Source organism: Cololabis saira, chromosome 1 (genome assembly GCF_033807715.1).
Source record: "Cololabis saira isolate AMF1-May2022 chromosome 1, fColSai1.1, whole genome shotgun sequence".
Taxonomy (NCBI): domain Eukaryota; kingdom Metazoa; phylum Chordata; class Actinopteri; order Beloniformes; family Belonidae; genus Cololabis; species Cololabis saira.
The window spans coordinates 38,175,421-38,194,403 of NC_084587.1; the positions used below are offsets into that span (position 1 = coordinate 38,175,421).

At 39.1% G+C, this 18,983-nt stretch overlaps 1 protein-coding gene across 2 annotated transcripts; it reads right to left on the minus strand.

The window, feature by feature from the left end:
* Positions 1 to 204: 204 nt before the first annotated feature.
* cp110 (centriolar coiled-coil protein 110) lies at positions 205 to 18,189 on the minus strand. 2 transcript variants are annotated; one of them, XM_061722428.1, is made up of 10 exons: positions 17,719 to 18,189; positions 15,294 to 15,419; positions 6,950 to 9,494; positions 5,826 to 5,953; positions 4,011 to 4,112; positions 3,447 to 3,563; positions 2,337 to 2,438; positions 2,091 to 2,207; positions 1,264 to 1,337; positions 205 to 1,060 (listed from the first exon to the last, which is right to left on the minus strand). In XM_061722428.1, exons 1-10 carry the CDS (start codon positions 17,845 to 17,847, stop codon positions 898 to 900), a joined length of 3,603 nt encoding a protein of 1,200 aa, XP_061578412.1. In that variant the 5' UTR covers positions 17,848 to 18,189; the 3' UTR covers positions 205 to 897. The 2 variants fall into 2 exon arrangements, with proteins under 2 accessions (XP_061578412.1, XP_061578406.1); XM_061722422.1 differs by having other exon boundaries at positions 3,396 to 3,563.
* Between the last annotated feature and the right edge of the window lie 794 nt (positions 18,190 to 18,983).

Sequence of the window (18,983 nt, forward strand, 5' to 3'; positions counted from 1 at the left end):
TAAAAATTCCCCAAAACACACTTCTAAATTTTGTGGACACCCTTGCTAGAATAGTTGAAGCTAGGATGTCACTTAAGTTTATATGCAAGTCAAGGTAGGTGAGGGAATACTTTGGGCAATATAGCGTACTAGGAATTAATAAAGATATCTGAATCTAAATCTGTCCCCACTTCTCCCTCACACAAACTTCACAGCAACAATCACTTAACCAATTATAAAACTTTATTTCCAACCACAAAATAAATAACATAGAAAACATGTACAAAACTATGCAAAAGCTTTACATACTTTTGGCTAATGAGTCATTACAAAACAGTACATTTAAGGCAGCACTAAGGAGTGACACAACTTGTACTTGTATTCTGTACTGTATAAATATCGGCAACACTAAGGGGACCTCCTACTGAAGGGGGTCCACATATGGTAAAAAGATTGTCTGTCTGAGGTCACAGGCACATAAAACATGAAGCACCTTTTTCACCACACCTTCAGTTAATAACTAATGATTCTCTACTTGGGTGCTGACAACCCAGCTTCCTATAAATATTCAGTGTGGAATAATAAGAAAACGCAAAACACCCAGAATGAACTAAAACAATGGCCCAGACTTTAACAGGGTAACTATCCTGGAACCGAAGAAAAGAAAGCAACTCAACTTTCCCCCTCAAACATTTTCATTAAAGGTATATTGAATGTAGAAAAACATAATAAAAACAGACCTGCAAGACACCAGGAAGCTCTGTAATTCCTGACTTTAGTAGAGCTGTAACCTTAAGCTTGGTCAGCAAAATGAATCCATTTGTGTCCCACTTAGATTTACAACATTTGTGATATTCTATTCAGATAGTTCACTGGAGGGGTCGTTAGGAGTGCTCACTGGGCCCAATTAGGAAAGTGTCATAGAGGTCTGGAAGAGCAAGCGCTCCTGAGGACTCTCTCCGGATTTGCTCTGAACTTTCGTCGCTTTATCTGCTGCTGTTTCTCAACTGAAAATTCAGACTTTTGTCCAGTCCTCATCAAAACCTGTGCCATGTGCCTTTCTGCAGTCTTCTTCTGAATCCTGGAAGTAAGAAAAACACGTTTTAGCCACTGGCAAAATTTCTGGTAAAAAACAAAACTACGGTAAAAAAAATTATTTTATGTCGGCTATGCAATATTTTTAATTCGTGACAGAATTACAGTATTTTCATTAACTGCAATTCTAAAGTATCGCCTAAAAAAAGTTGCTTACTGGAAACATTTCAAAACATGATGGAAACTCACATCATTCCTCTTTTTCTCTCCAATGATTTTTGTGTTGCAGCCGACAGTGAAGTCTTTCCTCTGGGACACCCATTCTACACACACACAGACACACACACAGGATAAATTAGTCTGCAGTGGTAATAAGCATTAGAGGGAGGAAATGTACACATAATCTATGCAAGTCATCTGTTGTAAGCACCTGAAGGATGTGTACAATAGAGGAAGTACAATGGCCAAATGCACAACTATGATTTAGCGTGCCTTCAAACCGTACTTGCTTTGTTCTGAATCACTTAATGAGTTTATAAACTTGGAGCATTTTTCCCATGATTTTGTTTCTTTTCACAGAAAAACTGAATCCAAGTGTGCCTAAATTTGTCACTTGAAACCAAACGAGAATGTCTTCAGTGCTTACAGATGTGTCTCCAGCGCAAATACAAACATTGAGCCAGATATACTGGTGAACATACAAACAAATAAATACAAACACCCACAGCAGAGTCGGTTTGTTTCAATGCACGGTGAAGGTATGCAGGTAAGTCGCCTGGTTGATTCTTTACATTGCTTGTATTTATAACTCAACACTTACAGTAAAAGGGGTTGAAAATGAATTGTGGCTATAACTGGAGAAGAACATTTTGGGGCAATGTAGTCATCCAAAACAGCACAAAAGGTTGTGTGTATTAATCATACAGAACTGACAAATACTCAAAGATAATCAAAATTATTATGAAATCATTTTATTCCTGTTTTGGTTCTATGTTTTTCCTAGTCACAAATACCGCACCAGAGTTAGATTTGATTCACTACAAACTAAAAAGAACAAGTTCTTCTGTGGAGATTACCTGCCGTTTGAGCTCCCTCTCCCTGTCCAGCTCTCTGTCCCAGCTGATCAGCTGCATCTGCTCTCCGGCTGACAGGCTGAAGAAAATGTCATGAAACTCATAGCGTCCTGCTCGCAGCTGTTGGTGAAAACAATGAAAGGGTGGACAGTGATTTAAATTAGTATGTTATGACAGAAACATGCAAGTGCTAATGCCGAGTGCAGTCTGAAAAAGAGACGTGGAGACAAAAAGTGTTTGTTTTCATACCTGCAGAAGGACTCTGTCCTGCAGAAGGACATCCTGCCTGCTACAGAACTCCCCTCTGCCGACACTCGGCTGCTGGAAGGCCCGCAGGAACTGCTGCGTGTCCTACATGCACAAAAACATGCACATCTGTAATCTACACACAGATAGCATTTACTCACGACGAGTTGTCTCCTTACACTTTATTATAGTTTAATTTATCCTTATCTCTCATATTGCAATATAGTTTGGGCAAATACTTTTCCTACAAATCTTCACAAAATTCTGGTCCTACAGAAACGTTTTGTTAGGATTGCAACTCGATCAGAGTCACTCGCTTCATCTACTCCTTTATTTCACAAACTCCAGATTCTTACTATTTATGATATCAATATTTTTCAGATATGCGTTTTTATTTATAAGCTAAATTCAAGTGAAGGTAATATTCCTGGACAGTTCAAGACTTACTTTAAATTAAACTCAGAGATTAATTCTTATTCAACTCGACAATCCTCAGATCTTCATCCTCCTAAATTTCTCACTTGCAGAGGTCAATTTTCGGTGAGATTTAGGGACTAAATTGTGGAATGATTTTTCCCACTTGGCAAAGAGCTCGTCCTCTCTGAAATATTACAAAAGACGTTTGAAGGACCACTTGACTGCTGTTTTGTAACTGTTTTCCCAATGTATTGTTGTTTATGTATCCATGTTCTTTTTGTTTTTTTGTTTTTTTTTGTGTTTCAGTCATAGTGACATGTACAGTCTTATTTGCTCAGGAGTCAATATAATATAAGTTGTAAAAACAATATCCCATGCACACTCACACACATTTATTTTTTGTCTTTATTCTTTATTATTTATATATTGCATTATTAGTTTGCCATCACTTTTGTGTAGTTTTACTTTCTGTTTTTTTGTATGTTAATCTTGACATGAAATTTTAATATCTTCGGTGGAGGCTTCAAAATAAGCCCATTGGGTTTTTTGCCTCTTCCTGCACCTATAGTGTTTATCATTGATATGTCCTGTATATTTTTTAAAAACTGTGCAAAACAATAAACAATAAACAATAAATAAACTCACTTCATCATAAAAGGTGACGTGTAACTTCAGGTGACGTGTAACTCCACATACCCTGATGGTGCGCACCAGTTGAGCAACTCTTTCTGTCCTCAGCAGCCTCCGAGTCAGGAAACCCTTCACGGCCGCTGCCAGCAGGGGGCGGTAGTGCTGCGAGCACGGGCCGAGGGGCTGGTGGAGGACAGAACAGGAGGAGAGGGGTGAATAATGAAGACCAGAGGGGAAGAAAGAGGAGAATGCTAATTCCATCAGTGACAACCAATTAATTTCCTACACAGCTTCTCAAGGTCTTTAGGTTGGCATCTGTTTAGAGCACCGCAGCAAGTGGACTCACGGCTTATCATTATGATAAGGAATATTAAACAGAATAATAAGCAGCTGATGTTCTGTTGTTCACTTGTTGATTCAGGAGTTGTAGCTTTAAAGGGATATGTATGTTTAACAAATCAAGCAGGAGCTGGGATGTTGCGCTGATACATAAATGAGAACACAATAACAGATCACCGTCTCTGATGAGTGAGATGGCCAAGCGGTGAAGATTCATAATTGTACAAATAAAAAGGGACAAACAGAACAAGATTTTTCTATCACTGATAAGTGAACAAATGTATTGAATACCTGTGAGAGAGTAGAGAAGGTCACCGTGTCCCCGGGACAAGAGCTTGACATGGAACAAGGGAAGGACATGTTCTGGAGGAATCTGTAACGTACTGCCAACGCCTGGGAGACAATCAGACCGCAGAAAGGATGGAGCGAAGGAACAAGATGAGAAGTGTGTGTGTGCAGGTGCAGGTGTGTGCATTTGGGAACAGACAAGGGTGGAAAATATTGAATTGGAAAGAACAGCAAATGAGGCAGGAGGAAGAAATTAATTGAGGGAAGAGAGTAAGAGACAGAAGGGGAGCGATGGGGCACGGAGGCAAGAGGGATGAGATGAGAGGAACGAGCAGGAGGATGAGACAGGAGAGATACAGGGAAATTAATGCAAGCAGTGAGTAAAAACAATGTTGAAGGTGGTACGAGGCAAAACAAAGAGAGGGATGAGGGGGGAAAAAAGTAGAGGGAATCATTAGTGGTGGCACTCAGCAGGAAGATCTGGCACTTAACCACAGACGCTCATGAATTAAACAAATTATCCTTTCCTTTTCTGTGTCAATTCCCTCATTCCCCTCCTTCGTCTGCCAGAAAGTCCAGCCAGCCGACTCTCATCACATCACAAATGATGGAGGAACAGAGGGGTGTCAAATAGAAGTCTTTTTATTAAACAGCTTATGTTAATTATATTGTTGTTAAGGATACATAAATTTAGCCGAGCCAGTGATTAACAGGGCAAGGACACGAGCCAAGAACAAATACAGACACAAGCTAAAGAATCGAGAACTGGTTGCCAGAGAACAGCAGGCGTCCTTGAAGCCTTTCATGGACGCGCACACATGCACCACGCTCACAAAAAAAAGCAAAAAAAAAAAAAAAAAAAAAAAAAAAAAAAAAAAAGCAGGCAACCGTGCCAGCTCGCCTTTTAGGGATGTAATGAAACATTTATGGAAGAATCCCTTTTTTTCTAACTAGGGGAGAGTCTGAAGGTCTCTTGTAATGAACAGATGTCTGTAGTCTGCCCAAGACCCTGGGCGCACTCCAACAGGTAGGGCAACAGCGGGTCTTTAAACGCGCGTGTGCTTTCAGACGCCGGCTTCGAGTTTCAAAAGAAACACTTGGGGTCAGTGTCCTATCACATCTTAGTAAGTCAGTGAGAAAATCCGCACGGACTGTTCTTTCATTACGATGAACGATGGAAACACTGGGCTGGGCGTTCATGTACAATTATCTCTTTTGATTTGTATAATTTCAGATTTGAGTTTTCAGAGTATAAATACAGCTAAAAAGCAAATGTATCCTTTCTGCACTGTAACAGAACAGGATGCTTGATGTTACTCACGTGTCATTTTCAAGTATTCTTCAGCAAGGATGTTTCGTAAACTGCTCTGACTACGTCCATAAGGTACAGCAGTATTTATTCTTGAACTGTGTCACTTTCAGCCTTAATTCGACATAACTGTTGAATTTTTAAGGACTAACATATATCAGTCTCACTTCGAGCTGTTGCATTCACAAAGCTTTACACCACAGCGATGACAGTTGTGATCCCAACTTCTCTGGAAAACTTGAAAACACTGAAATTATGCTAAAAAGCAGTTTTTGCTAGTCTTTGTTAACATCACTGAATATTTAGAGTGACTGGGAAGTTTATTTTTCTGTTTAATGCAAACTCCTGTTTTGTGCGTTGGCTTAAAAAAAAAAAAAAAAAAACTTTATCACACATAAAATACACAAATTTCATTGCAGGTTGCCAGCAGAGATCAAGACCAGCGCAGCTGGTCATAGTAGTTTATTTATGTAGCCAGTAACCCCGGTAAGACGTGCCCACTGCGTCACCTGTAGAAGCTCTTCCTGCTGTTTCCTGTGCTCGTCTTGCAGGGCTCTGACTTGTTCAGCATGGGCCCGTTTCACTTGCTCTTGCTTGTTCCTCTGATCGTCACGACCTTCAGACCAACGCAGGGCAGCTAAAGACAAGCACATAACATGCAGTCACATGTGAAAGTGGCCTGTTGGCTCTAATTTGTGCAATAGAAAGCAGAAATCACACATGCTTCAACTCCCACAGCAAGTATTAAACTTTTTTTCCAATACATTTTCCTAATCTGATCTATATGATCTATGTTATTTATTTTCTATATGACTAAGACAAAGCTCTCATATTGTATACAAGGCTCTGCAGCCCATATTTGCTCTTTACTGTTCTGTTTAGTGGGCGACCAATAATCGGCCGTGGCCGATTATCGAATTCGATATTCATAATTTTATTAATAATCGGTATCGGCCCCCCCCAAAAAAAATCGAAAATAAATAATTTCGATTTTTTTTTTTTTTAAAGAAAAATTAAGAAATGTACTGAAATACTGCATTTTCTTTTTGTATTAAGAATGTTCAACATGCTCAAACTTAAGTAAACTTAAGTAAATATTTGCACTTAAAAAAACAACCTGTGTAGCCATTTTTACAACCTGTACTGTTTGGTTGTTCGTCATGTGTACTAGTTAGCTTACTGTTACTACCTCCAAGTAGGCACTTGCTGTGGTTTGGGTCTGGGAATTGGGAGTTTTGTGCCTGACTGTTCTAAAATTGAGGCTGTTATTCCTCTTAATTTGTTATTTTTTATAGGCAGCTTTTTTATTTTATGTAAAAGAGAAAATTCACTTAATGTTGTTTTTAATAACTGAAATGCTGCTTGTTTTGTTTGATGTTCCATAATTTGCACTTTTGATGTGTGAGCCGTGCGAAGTGAATATTGCTGTCCTTCCTAGTTAAAGCAATAAATTGCTCACCATTCATTTAAATTAATTCTTGTATTGAAATTTGTTTTCTCCCAAAAAGGTAAAAAAGGGTAATAATCGTATCGGCTGATATCGGCTATCGGTCTTTTTGATTTCCCCCTAATCGGTGATCGAAATAATCGAAAAAAAAAAGGCTGATCGGTCGGACACTAGTTCTGTTCTTACCTCTTGGAGTGCTGGAGTTTGGTCTGACCCCAGATGTTACTCCTCTGCTGGTGTCCAAACTTTCTGCCCGGACATCCTCTGTTACATGCATGAGCAGCCTTCGTTTGACCTTAGACTGCCCTTCCTGATCCTCCTTGCCGCTCTCTGGAGTCAGATATTTGTCCTGACTGAGACAACTTTGTGAGTGCGGGTCAGATCCCCAGTCTTCTTGCAGCCAAAGGTCAGACGGTGTCTCCACGTCATACGACCGATTAAGAGATGGCGAGTGCATAGAGTCGTGACCGTCCAAATCCATCTCACGCTCTCCCTCAACCAAATGGTTGCCGTTATCTGAAAGCACTGATGTGATACACGGGGTCCCCTTTTCCATGGGGATATTACGGAATATGTTAGGGATGTGCATCTGCTGTGCTACAGACAGGATGCTTTTACCAGGAAGCTTCTGTCTTATGCAGTTTCCACTTTGGGAATGTTTGATTGATTCTTCCTTATCCATCTCTTTTTCCTTTCCTCTCTCTGGATTTGAGCTTTTGACCAGTTTGCTTTGGCTTAATCCAACTGTCTCGGTTCTGCTCTCCTTATCTGTGAGGACATCATCATCATCTGCTTCATTGGTGTGTGACTGAGGGCCTGAATGGTCATGGATGTTTGTTAAATTGAGGAAGGGGAATGTTCCTGACTGTTCCCCGGCCTTCATGTCACTGTAGTGATCATCATCATCAATCCTCTGTTTCTCCTCCCAAACCTGGAAGTGAGCATATCGACCAAGTTCAAGATGCTGATTATTGTGAAGTTGCTCAGAGCGCTTGATGCTTTTGAAACTTGACTCACTTTGCACGTTGTTGCCAACTTGGCAGTGACGGTCCAAGTTCTCCTTCACTGTGGACTCCAAATCTGAGATCAGTACCTTTAAACTGGACAGGTTCGACTCGAGCTGATCTATGTGCAGTGAACTTTTAGCCACTACATTTGTCACATCCTCCTCAACTAGGAGATTCAAGGTGATGGGAGGTGCTGTGTGACTGTTTTGATGTGCCAAATTAACCTCCTCCACATTGTCTTCAGCCAAATTACAGACGACAAACTCTCCGACTGAGGTCTCCGTCCCCTCAACGCACCGTCCTAGTTTCACACGACCTTTGCTTTTACAGGGGACAGGACTCCGACTGAAGGTAGGGGTTGGAACAGAGTGATACTTCCCTCCTTCTGTACAAGGTGTTTTAAAACAGGTGGTCCCATAAAAGGCTTCTTGGACCAGGGAGGTTTCTGACGATAAGGGCTCCTGCTGGACAAAAGCATTGATTTGTTGAGGTTTTGTTATGGCCTCTTGGGAACTGTTCAGCTTATTGTTCTTCAAGGTTTTTTCTTTAGCACTTGTCAAGTCTTTGTTATTTTCATCTTCTAGTACATCTGTGCTTTCAATGATACCATTTGTCTTTTTTCCTGTGACCTCACTCTCAATCATCTTCTCATTATCCTGGGATTTCGGTGGTGACGTTTCAACTGACGGGATAAAAATGCCCCTCCTCTCTTTAGCTTTCTTTCCCTCAGCAGTCAGAGCGCCCTTGTACAGAAACTCATCATTCTCCTTATCAGAGTGGCTTTGCTCCTCTGTTCGTGCTCTTGGCTGCCCTTGGGTCCTTTCCTGGATTTTAGTGTTTTTGGCTTGGTTCCTAAGCATCCGCTGGCGCCGACGATACTCCTGAGATTTCTTTAGTAAGGCCTGGAGGCTGAGCGGATGGCTTTGTGTCTTCTCCTCCGATGGTTTTGTCTCTTCTTTGTTTACCTGGTTGTCCTCTGCTTCTGCTTCACTTGGGTTTAGCTGAATGTGCAATTCTGTTGTCTGACCCTCATTTCTGTCTTTATTGCCACCGTTGACAGGGTCATATGTTGAGGAGAAGGGAATATTATTCTCATTCTCCGTATCGTGCTGATAATGGTTTACTGAATAATTGTGAAATGAAGGACAAAAAATATTTCTTACTCTTATTAAGTCACTAGAGAAGGATGATTCCAGCCCACTCCTCTCTAACTCCTCTCCATCTATGGGAGGGTGGCTAATAATATCTGGCATAGTATGGATTATCTTTGAGGTGTTGTGTAGGAAAACGCCATCGGTGTTATGAACGTCATCAGAGGAACCAAAAGCACGACTCTCAGTTTCTGAGTCAATCCCTCCAGAGACGGTGGTGATATTTTCAACATTCTCAGACGTCACATAACCAGAGGAGAGTAAGTGCTGGTTTGCACCATTAAAGGAGCATGGCTGTGAGTCTTGTTGGTTGTCAAGTGGCTCCGTAAAGCCTCCATCATGGTAACTTTGCTGGGGTGTCAAATTAGACTTGCAAAAGGCACTATACGTAGTGGAAGTCATTGGAGGAAGAGAGTTAGTTAATTTCCCTACAGGTGTTAGTGAAAGACTTTCCTTGGTTCCATCAAAAGGCCGGCAGTGGGACTCTGATCTAACGCTGCTGCTGTGATGTGAAGAGTCGGCTTTAATCTCAGCCTCCTGAAGCAACTCCTCCAGTGTTGGCGTCTTTCTTAGCTGGCCATTTAAAAAAGAAAAGAAAAAAATTAAACATTACATAATGTAATAGACCTCACACTAGGGATGGGCGGTATGGACAAAAAAATGTATCACGATAATTTCTGGCATTTAACCCAATAACGATAAAAAAAATACCAATACGAAAAGTGTCATCAACGGGAATATTTCTTTCTTTCTTTCTTTCTTTCTTTCTTTCTTTCTTTCTTTCTTTCTTTCTTTCTTTCTTTCTTTCTTTCTTTCTTTCTTTCTTTCTTTCTTTCTTTCTTTCTTTCTTTCTTTCTTTCTTTCTTTCTTTCTTTCTTTCTTTCTTTCTTTCTTTCTTTCTGGCTCATTTCTTTCTTTCTTTCTTTCTTGCTCATTTCTTTCTTCTTTCTTTCAGGCTCATTTCTTTCTTTCTTTCTTTCTTGCTCATTTCTTTCTTTCTTTCTTTCAGGCTCATTTCTTTCTTTCTTTCTTTCATGCTCATTTCTTTCTTCTTTCTTTCAGGCTCATTTCTTTCTTCTTTCTTTCTTTCTTTCTTTCTGGCTCATTTCTTTCTTTCTTTCTTTCTTTCTTTCTTTCTTTCTTTCTTTCTTTCTTTCTGGCTCATTTCTTTCTTTCTTTCTTTCTTGCTCATTTCTTTCTTCTTTCTTTCAGGCTCATTTCTTTCTTTCTTTCTTTCTTTCATGCTCATTTCTTTCTTCTTTCTTTCAGGCTCATTTCTTTCTTTCTTTCTTTCTTTCTTTCAGGCTCATTTCCTTCTTTCTTTCTTTCAGGCTCATTTCTTTCTTCTTTCTTTCTTTCAGGCTCATTTCTTTCTTTCTTTCTTTCTTTCTTTCTTTCTTTCTTGCTCATTTCTTTCTTTCTTTCTTTCAGGCTCATTTCTTTCTTTCTTTCTTTCTTTCAGGCTCATTTCTTTCTTTCTTTCTTTCAGGCTCATTTCTTTCTTTCTTTCTTTCAGGCTCATTTCTTTCTTTCTTTCTTTCAGGCTCATTTCTTTCTTTCTTTCTTTCAGGCTCATTTCTTTCTTTCTTTCTTTCTTTCTTTCTTTCTTTCTTTCTTTCTTTCTTTCTTTCAGGCTCATTTCTTTCTTCTTTCTTTCATGCTCATTTCTTTCTTTCTTTCTTTCTTTCTTTCTTTCTTTCTTTCTTTCTTTCTTTCTTTCTTTCTTTCTTTCTTTCTTTCTTTCTTTCTTTCTTTCTTTCTTTCTTTCTTTCTTTCTTTCTTTCTTTCTTTCTTTCTTTCTTTCTTTCTTTCTTTCTTTCTTTCTTTCTTTCTTTCTTTCTTTCTTTCTTTCTTTCTTTCTTTCTTTCTTTCAGGCTCATTTCCTCAATTTATCGTTTTTACCGTGAGATGACAAATTCTTACCGTGGGGAATTTTTTTGACGGTTTATCGTGAATGGTAAAATATCGCCCATTCCTACCTCACACACACACACATTAAAGAACTACATTTGTTACATTCCTTAACACTTAAATCAATGGTATAAAATGTTGCCCATCCAATCTTCAGGCCTCTGCAAGTACATTTTTATTTTAAAGGCAGCGTTAGGAAGACAGCCTTCCTAATGTGTAGTTCAGTACACCAAGAACAAAGAAGGAGCAGCTGCTCTGCACTCCACCATTTCTGACCAAGTGTAATCAGAGTAGCCTGGTTTTTCTTTTTTTTTTTAAAGAGGACGGGCGGGGGGCAGCTGGGGGATGATATACATTTACAGCGTTTACACCAACGTTAAACACATATCACACGTCCATCCGTGCTCACTGGGCATGCACATGCAGACGTAAACAGGCCAAACACTACACTGGAAATGACCTTTGTAGCAAATTGCCATTAAAAGGGCTTTCCTCCTGTGTATGTAGGGAGCTGCATTATCAAAACTAGACTATGGCAACATGACGGCTGATAACAAGGTCAACAAGGCAGTAACATTTGTTGTTTCATCTCCATGTTGTTATTTACACCACCATCAAGGCACATCTGTGAATCATCTTACTGTGATGTTCACGTGAAATAGGATTTGTGAATTAGGAAATGATGAAACATTCGGTGCAATAACGTCATCATTTCCAAATGCTTAGTTTTGCCATCCATATTAGACCGAAACACGTGCATTTTTTTCATTCTTGAGGGTTGAATTCGCTGGAGTGTGGACACCAGGTGCAACCGTGACAGCAGCCCCACATCTCAAAATAGTAATGCACTACTTTGGACATAGACTCACATAAAAGCATCAATGTAACCAATAAGTCTTGTTCAAACTAAAGATTACAAAAGTTTTTCAATAGATGGCTGGAAAGAAATTAGAAAAATGTCTATGTTCATGGTTGATTATTTATCCTTTGCGTCACCAAGGCCTGAACTGATCACTTTAACACCAGCATTTCACTTTATCCACACCGCTGCGGTGGGCCACAATTTGTTGATAGGCATGAGTAACTAAAAAAAAAGCACTTCACTATCGACTAGACTGCAGGAGCCAGCGCTACACATATGGACTAAAAGTTAACTCCCAGCTGACTTGGAGACCATTAAGATTGATTAACTGCTTGTATTTTTATCCATATATTGGTACTCCTGTTAGCTTAAGTGTCTCTGTGTGAGATCCTCCTGTCAGTCAACACGCTCTCCTGGACTCACTCCTGCAGTCTGGACCCAGAGCAAACTCTCATGTTGCTGCAGTTGTCACGTCAATACACTGGCATTCAATAACATTTCTGATTTAGTTTAAGACACGTCTCAGTTATAAAACCTTAAATGTCTGGTTTCAAAACAAACTCTTATATCACTACCGGCCCTTTCAGGTCTTCTGAGCAAAGGCCTGACAAGGGTTATGTGCATTTGCTATTCTGGGTCCCAGGTTGTAAAACAGTCCGCTTACATGATAGTAGTCATGTAAGCAAATTCTGCTTGCTCTTTACATCATAGCTGTAGGCATCTTTTTACAGAGTATTTTGTGATGTATTTATCTGCTATATCAGTCTGCTTTGCACTCTTAACTGTTTAATTTGTTATTTTTTTACGATATTTGTCATAATTTCTTTCATTTTCTCTTTAGAATTTAGTAATTTGTCTTTTGATACATGCTGTTGCATTAAAAAGTAACTGTCTTATGGTCCTGTTCAGACCTGGAAATAACAACCAACCTGAGGGATCTTATCACATCCTGAAGTACAGGTAAATGGATCAGGGTTGGAAAATAATACCAGTTGTTGTTGGTTATCTTGGGTAGATACATTTGATCTACCTAGCAGATGCTCTGGTGGGTAAACATAACAGATAACAAATAAATAAACTGGCAAAAACTAACAATTTCCTGGGTCCCACATATGGAGATTGAATCTCAAGCTTTTTGGTTTTGCCTGGATATTTTATTTTAGACACAACTGGTTTCCACAGCAATGCAGCGACCACCAGAACAACTACTTTTGCGCCATGAACTAAGAGAAAAAACACCAAGAGGCATCAGATTTAGTTTCTCTTTACAAACATATTATGTAGCATTACATAGAGGGAGCTACAACGAATGTGCGTGGGAAAACTCAGGCCGAGACATGCAGCAGGGAAGAGAAAACTAAAAAGTGTTTTTTAATGAAAGGTTCGGTTTATCTGACATTAATGGTGAATCTCCCTGCTGGCTGGTGTATGATGAGACAAGCCAGAATATTTTCTGCTTGGTTACACGTTATACTTCAGAACAGAATAATCGAACAGCTGTATTGTTGATACAGATGTTTTCCTTTTCAATACCGATTCTGAAACCACAGCTTTGAGGAATCGGTTCATAACGAGCACTGATATGATACCAGACTTCTTTTAGAAAAGTTATTTTGCTTCTTAATAAACCTTTAGTATTAAACGGGTATGATTGTTGTTATTATGATTGTGTTCTTTCACACGATTGCTACTTCAAAGCTTGACACATTTGCTCATTTCATGGGCTTTTCCAGTGTAAAATACCTCCATACTGGTTACAATCACTAACGGCAGATAGCTAGCTAAGCTCCTCCGCGTATGAACTCAAAACAGGAAGTTGCAACGCGTACCTCTTTTTTTTTTTATTCTGTTTATAAAATTCAAATGTTTCGGTTGGTTCATTGAAGGTCACCATTTAAAAAAAAAAGGCCCAGCAAAAAGTTAATCCCAACCTTGAAAAGCACACATGATGCATTTGAGGATGCAAATACATCTTAATGTGTGTAACAGAACAGGTTCATTGTACTCACATGTTTGTCCAATCTAAAAGACCTTTTCTGCATCAATGCTCAGTAAATGAGCTTTGCAAAGAGCGTTAATATAACACTAACCATTAAACACCCTGGCTTTTGCACTTGCTGCTGATAGCAGTTATGGTGGTATTTTTTGCCTTTAGTCCAGAGCAAACAGTGCCTGTCTTCAAAAAAGCAACAACAACCAAAAAAAAAAAGAAGAAGATACGATTTTCTCATAGATGGTTTGTTTGTACGACCACGATACACATTTCGTCTCTGTGATCCCAGATGACCCCAAGCTCAGAGAAGCCAACACTATCTTTGGACAAGGTTGACATAGGTGTTCTATTTTTGCACAGTAAAGTGCAGCAGCATTTATGAATGCAGCTCAATTATCCAGCAAAGATTTTCTAAAGTAAACCAAGAGGTTATGTCAGCTGTCAGTGAATGATGGTTTATTATGTGGTGCTGCCTTAGAGATTGCCAATTGCGAGTGATCAGCTTAGGCTTGTAACCTTGGCCTTTATGCACTGAAACTCTTAAAGACTCTTTGGCTCAGCCAATAGTACCCATTATCACTTCCTCATCTCTAATTGTCATGCCACCAAGCTTACTGAAACGATCTGCAGTTTGTACAAACCCAGCTTTGGCTAAATTCAGATGTAATATTTGATTTTGCCATCAAATCAACAAGTGAAATGGGATATTCTGCTATAAGCATCTGCTGGCAGCTCTCCAGCTATTTCAGCAGGGAGTGGCAGAAAGAGCTGGTAGCATCAGATAACTTTGACTGACATATGGTAGGAGCTTCCAGGCGGCTTCCTGGGCAACATGGCTGCATGCAGTATGAAGAAAAAGAGGCTTCCAAATTGTTCTTCATAAACCAATAGGTCACATGACTAATGCTCCATCCATTGTATTTACGGTTTATAGTAAATACCATTCTATCTTTGGAGAACATTTAATGTTCATTTCTTCTAATGTTCTTACCTCTGCTGTTTTTAAATGTTTTTTTTATGTCTTTTTTTAAATATATTCTGCTGGTTCTATTTTTTTAACATGTTGTGTACAGCGACCTTGAGTGCCAAGAAAGGTGGCGGCGCCTTTAAAAATAAAATGTATTATTATTATTAACATTGACTTTGAACATTTAAGACATAGTTCATGCATTTCTGAACAAAGTGGAGATCATCTGCCCCACTTTGCTCCTCAAAACTCTTTGTACCAAATCATTACTGCAATAACCTATTGATATTCATCACCTTATATCGTATTATTCTACTGTTATTATTTAATTTCACCACCTTACTGATATCATATCTCTTTATTTTACTTTGGATTGCACTATGGGTTTGAGATTAATGTATATTAACAAATTACATTTAACTGATGTGACAAAACCTGATATATCTTCAGATCATAGCGTCTTCACTGAAAGAACAGGAGCATTTTTTCATAATTAGCATTTCCCATGAGTCCAACTATTCAAAACAAACATTGTGAGACAACAACAGTAAGAGTTTCTACTCAAAAATGAATAAACACAGGCTATAACACACTTTAAAGCTTCAAATAGGACGGTTGAAAGTGCTGAGCTTAAATTACCTGCACGCTGTGAAGAATAGTTTGCACATAGGCCATTCTGGGATCATCTTTCACCTCCATGGAGACTGACATCTTCTGGACTTCATCCCTGAGCTGCCGCATCTCCTCTCTCTGTTTGCCGGAGAGCTGTTAATACCAACACAACCAAACATCAGTGTCCGATGAAATACTGACTAAAATACAAAACTTCACAGTCTTGTACAACTCCCTGGGAAACAGCAAGTCCTGAAGTGACATGATAGTTCTATCCTCCCGGATTCAGGTAAAGGGCGAGGAAGTCACGCACAGCTGATCGGGCAAGGAAGTAAACACTGAAGTAAACAGCGAACAAGTTAAAAACTTTCAACGCGATGTCTAGGAAAAGGATCCTCACAGTGGAAGAGGGCGAGGGAATCAAGGAGTCTATTGAGTTCATAGCGGCGGAGATTGCTGATGTTAAACAGCAGTAAAAGACAATTTTGGATCTAGTGCTGGAGGTTAAGAAGCTAAAACAGCAGAACAAAGAGAAAGAAAAGTGCATCGACTACCTGGAGAACAGAGTCTCGTCAATCGTGTATGTGTGTACCGTTACGTAGGTATGCAGGTATGTGAGGATGTAGTTGTATATGTACAGTAGGGCTGGGCGATATATCGAGATTTTAATATATATCGATATATTTTCAAACGCGATATGGTACGAGACAATATCGTTTATATCGATTATTAAAAAAAAAACATTTTTTTTTTTTTTTTAGGATTTTGATATAGCTTATTTTGTGAAAAATTGAATTAAATGTTTTATTTGAGATTTGCACAAATGTTTTGTTATTTGCACAACTGTCAACCTCAGTGGAAAAATCTGCTGTTATCTGTTACTGTCTACATTGTATTAATGGCACAGTGTATTTTAATTTAATTGTTATGCAGGAAAGGGATTTTTGTTTTATTTTATTCAAGAAGCATTTTTATTCTATATATGCAGGCAGTTTATTTTTATTTCATTTGTTTTATACATGTTGATATTGTGCAGACCTCTGTTAACAAAGGTACCTGTGTGACATTTGGCACGAGGCTTTGTATTAAAACTGACTGTTTTTTTAAGGGTTTGCCTCAGAAAAAAATGAAGCTAACAGAGATGCTATGCTATAATGCTTTGGGGGAAACCCCAATTATGGCACAGAAAAAATATCGATATATATCGAGTATCGCCATTCAGCTAGAAAATATCGAGATATGACTTTTGGTCCATATCGCCCAGCCCTAATGTACAGTATATGTGCATGCGTAGGTGTATGTATGCATGTGTATATGTGTGCATATTATGTACATGTGTATGTATGTGTGTACTTAGGTAAGATAAATTCCCCCACCCACCCTCTATTTCACCGTTTTGAGTTACTAAGACTGGCTGAGCTAAACGATTATCATAATGCTTGTCTTGTGTTTCAAATTGTCAACCGGCTCAACCATAGACTTAGTAGTCTTGTGCCAATCTCCAGTCCTCAGCACACATACCAAACAAGAATCAAACCACTCATATTAGGGAAATGTCGCCGACATGTGCGCGCCAGTATGAGTGTTGTTTGCAGGGGGCCGCAGATCGCCTCAAGGTGTTCTATCTCCAAGTTTAAAAGACAACTAAAAAAATCATCTTTTACTAACCTATATATATAATATAAAAATGCTTCTTCATGGACTGCTGGGATGTATGTGTATGATTGTATGTGTATGTAATGTTAAGTATGTATGTTAAGTGTTTTTGTGTACTTTGTATGCATTTATCCATCACCATCTCTTTACAGATGGTAACTGCTTATACCATTGACTGTACCACTACCCTTATATGAACTATGGGCCCCCACCTATAAGCTTTCCTAGCTTCCTTGGGGGACCCATTCACTCTACCCACTTAATTCGACTGTATTATTGTAATTATTATGGTATTGTGAATAAATTAAAAAAAAAAAAAAAAATCAAATGTATGTATGTATGTATGTATGTGTATATATATATATATATATATATATGTATTTTATTGTGTATACAATACATATATGCACAGAAGGATGAGTGATATTATAATGATAATGTAGAATATATTTATTTACATAAGAATTAATACTGAAAGTACAGCAATAACAAAATATTTACATTCATGTTAAAATACAATATTTTCTCTTTTCGTTAAAGTTATTCCACATTGGGATAAGGTTAAGATTACATAAATCTACGACTTCCTCCTAATCCTTTTGAACATGTTTTGGTTGCCTGTGAGGCTTGTTGATTTGCTTTTGTTTTTTATTTATAAATATTGCACTGTTTTCATTAGTTTTTACTTGTCATATATACATACATATATATATATATATATATATATATATATATATATATATATATATATATATATTTAACCATGTTTAAATAAAGGAAGGTAGCTGTACTGTACCAGGGGAGGGAGGATGGGTCGTCCCCAGAAGCGGATGAGAGAGGGAGCAGATGGAGGTCTGGGCTCTCCCTCGGTGAGGCTCTTCAGCTGGGACACACACCGCTGCACGAACCTGCCGTAGTCCTCCATCGAGCAGCAGGTGAGCTGGGCAGCTGGGACGAGATGGAAGTGATGGAGGAGATGATGGTGATGATGGAGGTGATGGTGATGGAGGTGATGAGGCTGACATTAATGTCATCAATGAGGCTGCTGCTACCAGCTAGCCCCGCTGCTCACGGAGCTTTGGCTCGCTCTTTAGCTCTTAACTTTTATTCATTCATCAACTGTTGAGGTCAAAATGTACCGCAATTACAAAAAGACTAACTCATCGAAACTACAAGGACTCTTAAAAAGTTCAGAGTAAATAGAAAACAGCACCACGAAGTCCAGCTAGCGTCCAGACAAAAAGTCTGTTTACGTTTATACCCGCCTGCTCCCGGGCGAGGGGACGGGCCCAAAACCCGGACTGGATCAAGGGCCAAACCATAGACCCGGACTGGATCTGGATCCGGTCCGCGGTGGACCGGGGCCAAACATGGATCTATTATATGGGGCCAAACCATAGACCCGGACTGGATTCGGACCGGGGCCAAACCATAGACCCGCTCCACAGACGGGCAAGGGGACGGCCCCAAAACCCGGACTGGATCCGGTCCGGGACACAAGTCAGAAAGATAGTGCAATAAAATCGAGAACACAAAGGCAAGGCAATTCAACACAAGGTAATTCAAAGTGCTTTACATCGACATTAAAAGCGGCATAATTAGACAGTAAATAACAAATAAAATGAAATAAAATGAGAAAAGAAGGTAAAATAATAAATAGCACTAGTTGCTGATTTAAGAGTACGCTTAAATAACAAATAAATGAAATAAACTGATAAGAAATTAGGTAAAATAATAAAAAGCACAAGTTGTTAAAAATAAGGGCAGTAGAGTACAGCAGGTAAGTATTTAATTTAGGAGTACGCTTCAGTAAACAGTAATGTTTTTAGGCCTGATTTAAAGGAGCTGACAGTTGGAGCAGACCTCAGGTCTACAGGAAGTTTGTTCCACCGGTGAGGAGCAGAATAACTGAACGCTGCCTCACCTTGCTTGGTTCTTGTTCTTGGGAACCACAACAAACCAGATCCAGATGAACCTCAGGGGTCTGGGAGCTTCATAGGGAACTAACAGATCAAGCATTTACTTTGGTCCAAGACCTTTCAGTGCTTTGTAGACCAGCAG

What these genes read in the sequence shown, in the direction of transcription:
- cp110 (XM_061722422.1), bottom strand. Translation starts at nt 17,847, where the DNA reads ATGGAGGACTACGGCAGGTTCGTGCAGCGGTGTGTGTCCCAGCTGAAG. An exon ending in AGCAGGAAGAGCTTCTACAG is followed by an intron (nt 4,113 to 5,825) that starts GTGACGCAGTGG and finishes ATTGTCTCCCAG; the next exon opens with GCGTTGGCAGTACGTTACAG. An exon ending in ACGTCACCTTTTATGATGAA is followed by an intron (nt 2,439 to 3,395) that starts GTGAGTTTATTT and finishes TTGTGCATGTAG; the next exon opens with GACACGCAGCAGTTCCTGCG.